At 34.5% G+C, this 10,299-nt stretch overlaps 1 protein-coding gene across 1 annotated transcript; it reads right to left on the bottom strand.

The window, feature by feature from the left end:
* Nucleotides 1-228: 228 nt before the first annotated feature.
* Nucleotides 229-3,003, bottom strand: LOC109792385 (cytochrome P450 81E8). Its single transcript, XM_083076773.1, has 3 exons — nucleotides 2,403-3,003; nucleotides 1,892-2,258; nucleotides 229-1,177 (listed from the first exon to the last, which is right to left on the bottom strand). Exons 1-3 carry the CDS (start codon nucleotides 2,915-2,917, stop codon nucleotides 569-571), a joined length of 1,491 nt encoding a protein of 496 aa, XP_082932899.1. The 5' UTR covers nucleotides 2,918-3,003; the 3' UTR covers nucleotides 229-568.
* Nucleotides 3,004-10,299: the final 7,296 nt, after the last annotated feature.

The raw sequence follows: 10,299 nt of genomic DNA, 5'->3' as shown, positions 1-10,299 counted from the left end.
ACAATATACACAAGATAAAAAATTATAGACCTCTATATGCTTCTCTTGTATGCATATTTCCCGAACCGTGCTTATCAAAGAGTTAGTCCATGGAACTCATTGCTTTTATTATCATATAAACTATGTAGAACTGGAAATTGCAAAACATCTTTGGTTCAACACATTGGATAATTCATTTCATCATAAAATCAACGCATCGTGGCTTTAATACTTTAAAATGAATGAAAATTTTGGAAAAATGAAAACAACTTATGCATTAGTACATATTTCATCCTAATTAACAAGAATATAGATAACTAAAAATCAAAATGTTTTTAGGAAAAAAAATGTTTAAGCCATTTGTTAACACAAGTACTATTACTTATAGTATGATTAACCTACATACTTCCATAACTTCATTTTGTTTCCTTCCACCAAGTTGGGTCTATAAGATTCAAGTGATATCTCCAGTTTTGACTCTGCTCAAATTGAAACTCGAACCTCGATCCTTGACTAAAGAGTACAACTGTTGAACCACTTGTAATGACTTTTGATAGAGTTTGGTGTGTGTTTTTAATAGCATTAGAAATTAGAAAATACCCTTAATTGTTGGTGATTGACACACTTGGCACATAGCTTCTAAGGGAAACTTTTTTGGCATAGTGATCCCTTTTCCTTCAGTCATATCAATTTCTTCCTTGCTAGTTCGTTTCCACTCAAAACATTGAATTAACAAGGCCAGAGTTAAGCTCACTGTACGTTGAGCCATGTTTGCCCCTGGACAAGCCCTCCTCCCTAATCCAAATGAAAGTAACTTCCTTGCTTCACTTTCCTTCTCAAACCTCTCGGGCTTAAAATGTGTTGGATCACTCCACAACATGGGATCTCTATGAATAGCCCAAGCATTAACTAACACAATTGTGTTTTGAGGGACATTATATTCTCCTATGGTGCAATATTCTGAAGAAAAATGGGGTAGCAACATTGGAGCAGCAGGATGTAAACGAAGTGTCTCATAAACAATGCTCTGAAGGTAGGGGAGTTTCGAAAGGTCAGGTTCATCAACTAAGCAATTTTGTCTAATATGAGTGTCTAATTCATCTTTTGCCTTCTTCAATATTTGTGGATGGTTTAATAAATTAGACATTGCCCATTCTAATGTTACTGATGATGTGTCTGTTCCTGCAAGTATCATAACCTGTAAATCCAAAAAGAAAAAATATAAGACAACAAATAAGAAGATCATTCTTTTACTTTAAATTTTAGTTGTTAACTTTAGGATATTGCGTGAACCAAATCCATGAAAAAATAATTAATAAAAGTGATGAGTCTTGATAATAATTTAAAATGTTTATTCATGCTCTTATTTTATTTTTATTTGTTTCTCTTATTTTCTTTGTATTATATATATATATATAATTTTTATCATATCACTTATCCAACTTTTTCTCTTTCATTTACCATCGTACACCCAAAAGTAGATGTAACATTTTTTTTTTCAATTCCTTTATTTCTAATATTGGGTCCACGCTATACCACTGCTCTCACAAGTTAATTATCTGGGTCTCTCGGGGCCACAAGCACGGGGCTCCCGTTGTGAATGACAAGTCTTCCATCTCCAATTCCATTATTGTCTACCTTTTTCAATACTATTTTGTTTGTTTTATGCATTCCAGTTACATCGTAGACTTATCCTAATCTTGAATGTGGGGGTGTTAGCTACTTAGCTAGCTACCTCACTGTAATAAATATACATGTAGCTAACAAGACCAGATACCTATTGCAGTAATTAACTAAATATGACCATAGTTTTTTGAATTAATTGTTTAAAAATATATATGTACGAAACCCTCGAAATATCACTAAATATAGTAAAAATAAAAGGCAACGATAAAGCAAAGATTATAATTACCAGAACAAGTCCTTTGATGATTTGATCCGTGTAGTATTCAGGTTGTGATTGTTGTTGAGTTAGGAGATGGTCTATCATAGTATTAGCACTGTGCTTCGCATTACGACGCTCGTCAATGAGTCCTTGTAAGAACGCATCGGTTCTCTTACTAATCCTCTTTATCCTCTTCTGCAAACCATCGTAATCAAACCACCCAAGCAAAGGCAAAAAATCGCTAGGGTTATTCGCCCCTACTAACGGTACCAACTCTTTAATCATCTCTCTAAATTGCCTTGCTTCCTCCAAGTCACTCACATCACAATCTTCACCATAGTATCTCTTCCCCGATATCATCCTCACTATAGTGTTAAACGTCATTTCCGAAAACCTAGAATAAGAAAATAATTTGTATAATTATTATAAATTATAAAATTAAGAGACAAGGAAAAAAAAATGAAAAAACTGAAACACAATAATTGATAGCAGATTAATTTGAAATGTTATGAGGTATGAGTTGTTTAACACTATTGACCTTGAGGTAAGTTCCAGTTTGGTAAAGCCGTTGTGTGAGTCGTGAGCTAGCTTTCGCACGAGCCTCATGATCTCGTCCCTTCGGATTTCCAAGAAGGAGTTTAAACGTTGCGTTGAGAGAACATCGAGCGCTATGATGCGGCGGAGGTTGCGCCAGTGGTCGCTGTAGTTGGACTGCGTAACGGTGGTGTGGTTGTAGCCGAGGTGCTTGCCCACGAAAGTGTGGGGCCGGTTCGCCAAGACGATGTCGTTTTTGGTGAAGCATTCTTGCACCGCGGGGAACGACGAAACGACAACGACGAAACGGGAGCCGAACCAGAGAGAGAAGACTTGGCCATATTTCAGTGATATGGCATGGAATGTGCGGTGGAGGGGTTGTTTGAGTTGGTGGAGGTTTCCGATTATGGGGAAAGAAGGTGGCCCTGGAGGGAGGTTTCTGAATCTTCTTGATTGGAACAAGAGCTTCAGAGAGAAGAGAAAAATGATAACTAGGACGGACAAGTAAAAAGGAGTCATACTTGAAGCTTCGTTGGTTGTGTTGTGGATTAGTGAGTCTAATCTAGCTAGATATATATGGAGATTGGTGAGTGCTAGGCCAATACTATGTTGGGTCCATTCTGATTTCTGACTCACACTTGCATGTGAGTTTATAAAGACACGTTTGGATATTTGGCTTCGCTGAGGTTTGAACTTACGTCATCATCAATACATTACGTTATGGCTTACCAAATCACAATAAATTTTAAAAAAACATAACAAAATCTTATTTACTAAAATATTGCAGGATTTTTGAATTTTTTATGCAATTTTTTCTCAAAATTTACATAAAAATATGAAAATTCTCAAATTTATCTTAACTCATAATATATATTAAAAAAATATACAGCTTTAATAAATTTAAATGCTTCATGTAATATATATATATATATATATATTTCTATATATCTTCAAGAATTTTAAGAAAATAATAAATGTAATGAAATTGTTCTATAAACATCAACTATTCACACATTCTTTTAAAAATAAAAACAGTTTTAAATTCCTTTAAATTTTGAAGGGTGCCATAGAATTTCAATGGATAAAATTGTTAGGATAAATTTCTTAAGGCAAATAGAAATTTTTCATTAATTAATATTAAGAACTGTTGTCTCAGATTACAGTGTTAAGGGTATTTTAACACATACCTGTATCTATTGACGTTGATCAAAAGTTGCAGCGGAATAGTCTTTTGGTGTAATGATTTACCTCAGCCAAATCACTAGATTCTTTAACAGGACTTGATGTTACTCTTTTGATGGGGAGACAGAGAGACGTGTGTTTCTGATTTGACATATTGGAGACCATGATCATCTTTACGATTTTAAACCTATTAGGGTTCCCATTAACCCCTAACGGACCAAATCTGGATTCAACTTATTTGGGCCCATATCAGTTTTTCCTGTTGACGGTGTAAAGGCTCACTAAAATTAGATCACTTTTATTGAGCCCATATAAATGTAAATAAAATATAAATACTACAAATAATATATGTAGCCTATAATAATTATTAGAAATAAAATTTCTAACAATCTCCCACTTGGGCTTCATATTCATTTAAGTATTTATTAAAGAATTTTTTAGGCGCGCAACCGTATGCTATTTACTTTTAGACTCCCCTTAAAAAATCTGGTTCATCTCATACAACAACAGGGAACTACTGCAACTTTCATCATTATCTAATGTGACTAAACCACAATGATTACCACAATTGTATGCACTCAATGACATAGATCAAATATGGATAAGTGACATGGAAATTACATGCAACGTGATCTAAGTCATGTCTATTTTCAACTGGTCCAAACTTTATTCTTTATGGAGATTCATTCAAAACGCAACATATATATATGGCATAATGTAACATCCTAATTTTTATAAAATTATATTAATATTACGTAGTATTTATTTTAATGCTTTAATGTATTTATTAGAAGGATTTTTAATATTATTTAGCTATTTGATATGAGCTTTATTTTTTATATAAAACATATGCTATTTTACTAAAAAAGAGAAGTATAATTTATATTATTTATCTATTTTATGTGACCTCTATTTTAATATAAAACGTGATTTTTAATTAATATTTGGATTATTTGCTATAAGACTATTTTTATGAAAATATGTTTTTATCAAGAATTATATTTATGTTATGTTTTTTAAAAGGAGGAAATTATTTTAATTATTTTATGAGAAGGGAAGGAAGGACGTAGTGGTCTTTTGTTAAATATTATTATTATTATTATAATTTATTTTTATTATTTTTAAGAAAGGAGTTGTCCAGAGTTATTTTTACGCTTCTCATTTTCTCCTTCTTTTCTACGCGTGTGCTTTGAAGACTCAAAAGAAGCATGAGAAGGAGGTCACTGGAGAACCATACGTCCTTTGTCTTCTACTAATCAAGGTAAGGAGGGAGTGAGAAACCTCACTCGGGGTGTGGGAATAACTGTTGGCTAGCAAGATTGTGTTATGGTAATTCTAGGATGGGAATCGAAGAATTACATAAACAGATTAGGGAGGCCAATGAAGAAAAGCATCCGAATCTTATTAGAGAGAATTAGAGGTTCAAGAGTGTTATTACAAAATACTGATGCCCCATCCAAGAGGGTCCTCCGCTATTTATTCATATAACTGTCTAACAACTTCCCAATTGAGGAAGTTCATTATTCTAACTATTCATTGACTAATTACAATTGAGATACTCTCCTATTTCTTATTTACAAAATATCCCGCAACAATTCCCCCTCCTTAACTTCAGACTTGTCCTTAAGGCTAGAAGTGAGGGTATTTCTACTTCAAATCAAAAAAGAATTCCCAAGTTGCATCCTCTGGCAAGCTATACTTCCACTTCACCAGCACCTTGGTAACAGCTCGACCCCTTTTCTTGACTGTCATGCGATCTAAAATGGCTTCTGGTTCCTTTATTAGAGGATCTCCTTCTATAGAGCTTGGAAGACTTGTAGAAGTTACTGCATCACCCACATGCTTCTTTAATTGAGACACGTGGAACATGTCATGTATGCTTGAACATGTCACGTGGAACATGGCCCATAGAACTTGGGTGACAGTTTCATGTTGCCTCTGGCAGCTACAGAAATTTGTCTGTAAGGATGCAATTTGACATAATCCATATCCCTAATGTTGAACTATGTCTCTGATCTATGTCTATCTGCCATCTATTTTATTCTATCCTGGGCTCTCTTCATGTGAAACGTGATGAGTTTCAACATCTCCTCCCTCCTCACAAGGCTCCTATCCACTAACTCAACTTTAGAAGCTCCTGCTAAATAAGGCAGATCCACAGGTGGAAGTTGGTCGTATACTACCTCATAAGGAATAGCTTGAATAGAGCTGTGGAAGGTGGTATTATACCACCATTCAGCTAAAGGCAACCACTTAGACCAATAAGAAGGAGAGTCTGCACACATACACCTCAAATAGGTTTCCAAATACCTATTAACAATTTCTGTCTGGCCATTCGTCTGTGGGTGGTAAGCTGTACTTGTACACCCTGAAAATCCATAAGATCTTGCCAAAACTGACTAATGAAGATAGAGTCTCTATCACTAGTGATAGAGTCTGGAAATCCATGCAACTTGAAGACATGATCAAGGAATGATTGAGAAACATCAACAGCAGAATAAGGGTGAGAAAGAGCCATAAAATGAGCTTCCTTGCTCAACCTGTCTACCACCACAAAAATCACCTGCTTACCAAAGGAATTGGGTAAGCCCTCCACAAAATCCATGGTGATGTGCTGCCAAAACCGATTTGGAATAGGCAATGGCTGTAATAACCCAAGAGAAGCCTTAGTCTCATATTTGCACTTTTGGCATACACCGCATTTTTGAACAAAACTCCTAACATCCTTACTCATTTCCTTCCAATAGACAATAGATTTAAGTCTTTGTAGAGTTGCATTTCTGCCTGAATGACCAGCTACTGTAGAAGCATGGAAATAAAGAAGAATATCTTGTCTTAGAGCATCATCTTTACCCACAACTAATCTCCCCTTCCTCTTTAACTCACCATCCTTCCAAGAATAATGTCGGTGAGATATAGAGGTATCTTGTAATTCAGAAATCAATTTCTGAACTGTAGGATTTGGGTTATAGGATTTTATTTTATAGTTAGGGAATTATAATAGGGTACGTAGGAGGAATGGCCTAGACACATTTTTGGTAGTTTTGGAGCTATTTTTGGACTTGGAGAGGCTTAGGCCCAAGTGGAGGGCATCTAGGTTGTATAATCTTATTATGCACCTAGTTGTAGCTTAACCAAGTCAACGATTCCATCCTTGGCCAGCAAGTAGGCGTGACATGTAGGGTTCATTTGGCATGGATTTGTGTTTCATTTCTCTCAAATTTAGCATGGAAATGTGCACATTTCTAGCCGTCACCCTAGTGTGCCTTGCCATGACCTCACACCCTAATTTACATATACCCTAGGTATTGCTCCATGTATTCACTTCGGATTATTATGGTATTGAGTTAGCATTTCTGTTGCAACCAAGATCACAACGGGACGATAAAAATAAAATTTAAAACAATGAAGTCGCCACTAATGTTTATTTTTATGGAAAAATATTAGAAAACCACGAAATAGAAAATGGTCTACAAAAATCATATTTTTGAGTTCGAGAGTCGATTACGTGTAAGGAAGGTATTAACATCTCACAATGTTCGTCCTAAGACAATTACCTTTAATTAATTAAACAAATTATTTATAACATAAAATATTTATCTCACCCTAAATTAATTAACTATAATGATCAAATGTATTTTCTTTAACTAATTTAAATAATGCATTTTAAAAAGGGTTAAAATTATTATTGTTATATAAAAAGGAAGATAATATTATTTTTATTTTTTGTCTCGACAAAATTTATTTCTTGCTCCTACGTATCTCCATGTGTAATGAAAAATCCGGGTCACGTAGTTCTTTGTAGAAAATATTTATGTATTGATATATTTTTTAATTAAATTTTAATTTTTTTTATTAAATTTAGGATTCTTAAACTGTCTCAACTCATTCACCCTAAAATATAAAATTGACTAAGGTATACACCAAAATTAATTCAATAAAATAAGATATTTAATTATTGCTATAATTATTGTTATCGATATTATTGTTACTATGGTGTATACTTAAAAGATTTTTTTGTTTGGATATTTTTATTTTGGAGAAAAATCTAAAGATATCAAGTTGTCACAACTGGTATCTTGAATTCAAAAGTTAAAAATATGTCACATCTAATTAACCATTCTTGAAATAAAATCTTTGATACAATGACTTCAAATATTTATGTTGAATATTGTAATAATATTTTTTCATATTTAATTATGTATTTTTGAATTTAATTTTTTTTAAGATAATAAGTTGTCACAACTTACATCCTTAAGTTCTAGGGTTAAAGGAATGTCACATTCAAATAATCTTTTTTTTTTCATAGATATAATTAATACTAATATTAATAAGAGAATATCACAGTAATTATTATTATTGTTGTTGTTGTTGTTGTCTAAATGGATTAAAAATTAGAGTTAATTATCCATACACTGCTAATGTAAAGTTTTTTTACACGGAAAACCAATCATATCTTTCAAAGTTGCTTATTTTATTATTATTTCATTAAATAAGCAACTAACATGTCATTATTACAAGATATGATTGGTTGTCAGTGTAAAAAAACTTTACACTAGTAGTGTATAGATGATTAACTCTAAAAATTATGTAAATATCTAACACATTTGTATAAAGAAACAACTTAATCAAATAAAATCAATTAGACTAATTTTGTTAAAACAAGAAATAAATATCATCATCTAAGATTAAGGGGCATACAAATAATCTCCTTTTTTAGAGAAGGTAGATATTATTAATATTAATATTGATATAATAATAATAATAATATAATAATAATAATAATAATAATAATTATTATTATTATTATTATTATTATTATTACCTAAACGAATTAAAAATTATAAGAGAACCTAATGTATATTTATAAAGAAATAACTTAATCTACCACAATTAACTATACTAATTTCTTTTGTTAAAAACAATTATCATAAAACATTAATTCAAATATGATGCATATCTTGAAAAAAAAGGGACAAAGAAAGGAAAAAAAAGGATATGATAAATGGGCTAAAAAAAACAAAAGAGATATGATAGGTGGGTTGAACCCACATGCATGGCCTGGTGCAACGTGAATGATAGAAGGCGGATGATAAACACACCTTCACTCTCGTATAAATACACCCCCTTTTTTTAAAAAATATATATGAAATATCTAAATTACCCTTAAAAAAAATAAATTTTCTAAATTTACACTTTCCTTTCTCGCACCCCACACCTCACACCCCCTTTCTTCCTAAAGCCTCTTTCAAGAACACTGTTCGAACAGTGGTATAACTTGTGATGGGATAGATTGAAGCAGTAATTGGTAACCCAAAATTCTCATCCCGAATTAAAAAAAAAAAAAAAAAAAAAACGAAAAGAAAAGGGGGGTTGTTCCGAGTTCCTAGTTCCCAAAAACAGAAGCAGAGGGGCTACGAATTCCGAAGAGGCATGAAACATGGGAAAGAAGAAAACCTGAGTGAGCAATGCGAGCTGTTCGACGCCAAAGTATCTAGCGGCAGCGAGGGTGTCGAGGGCGAGATCAACGGCGGAGGTGCAATGCGTGTGCTAGCAGCCACGCTCGCCGCAATTGGGGCGGGCCTCGTGCTTCTGGGAAACAATAGAGACCTGGTCACTGTAGAGAAACTGGAGCATGAGGAGGAAGACCTCGTAGCCGACGGAGTTGACGGGGATAGATTTACTGTGCTGTCGTCTCAATGCTCTAGGGTTCTATCTTCTAACTTATTGCTTGGGGGCCGCGCAGCCGTCGTATACTGTGCTTCCTCCACCGCCTACAGCACCGGTCCCTATGGAGACTGAGGCTGATGCGGAGGCGCGGCTCGAGGAGAAAGCTCGAAAATGGCAGCAGCTTAATTCTAAACGTTACAGTGATAAGAGGAAATTTGGTTTTGTCGAGACCCAGAAAGAGGACATGCCTCCTGAACATGTTAGGAAAATCATCAGATAAGTGTTCTATCTTTCACTGTCTCGCTGTTTCGTGGATAGCTTTTGGAGATTTGCGGCTACGAGTATTCATTTTTCAGAATTTTAAGTTTTGGTTTCGAAGTTGCATCTGCCAATGGAATTCTGTTAGGTTGATGAACATATTTATGTAGTTTTATGATTTACAAGTGAGATTGAGGTTGTTTTGGTTTTGCCGGAGAGGTTGGTTCATGTTCGTCCCTTTGTTGATGATGATGATGATGCTACTGTGCTTGGGGGTGCGGGGAAGGGGGTGTAGGATGCGGGAACGGGGGTGCGGGGAAGGGAAATGGAGGTGTAAATTTAAGAATTTTATTTTTTTTAAGGGTAATTTAGACATTTTATATATATTTTTTTAAAAAGGGGGTGTGTTTATACGAGAGTGGAGGTGTGTTTATCATCTGCCATGATAGAATGAAAAGAAAACAAAACAAAAAAAAAATAATGGCATTTAGCCACGTGACCAGCCTGCAAATAGAACACAAAGAAAAGGAGAGAGGAGCTCTGCTAGGGTTTTGCATGCAGCCTCCCTCCGTGGACATCAACGACGCAGTGGATCACCGCTACAACATCGTCGTGACTATGGTGATCAGTCATGCAGGAGGGAAGGAGAAGGCAACAATGCATAGCGGTTAGTAGCATCATCTTCACCAGAAATCGCTTCCGATATGACGGCACACGGCGGTGTTCGCGGTGGTGCTTCCACGCGAAGGTGACTGTCACTGTCGCCGGAAATCGCTTCCGACAACGATACA

The sequence above is a fragment of the Cajanus cajan genome, chromosome 1 (assembly GCF_000230855.2).
Source record: "Cajanus cajan strain Asha chromosome 1, NIPB_CcT2T_4, whole genome shotgun sequence".
NCBI lineage: Eukaryota > Viridiplantae > Streptophyta > Magnoliopsida > Fabales > Fabaceae > Cajanus > Cajanus cajan.
The sequence above is the reverse complement of the archived record's forward strand: the minus strand, read 5'-3'. Positions and strand labels throughout refer to the sequence as shown.

Excerpts from the sequence above, each read along its gene's own strand:
- LOC109792385 (XM_083076773.1), bottom strand. The coding sequence starts at position 2,917 with ATGACTCCTTTTTACTTGTCCGTCCTAGTTATCATTTTTCTCTTCTCT. Across the intron at positions 2,259-2,402 it reads AAACTGGAACTTACCTCAAG|GTTTTCGGAAATGACGTTTA; the intron begins GTCAATAGTGTT and ends TTCTTATTCTAG. Across the intron at positions 1,178-1,891 it reads TCATCAAAGGACTTGTTCTG|GTTATGATACTTGCAGGAAC; the intron begins GTAATTATAATC and ends TTGGATTTACAG.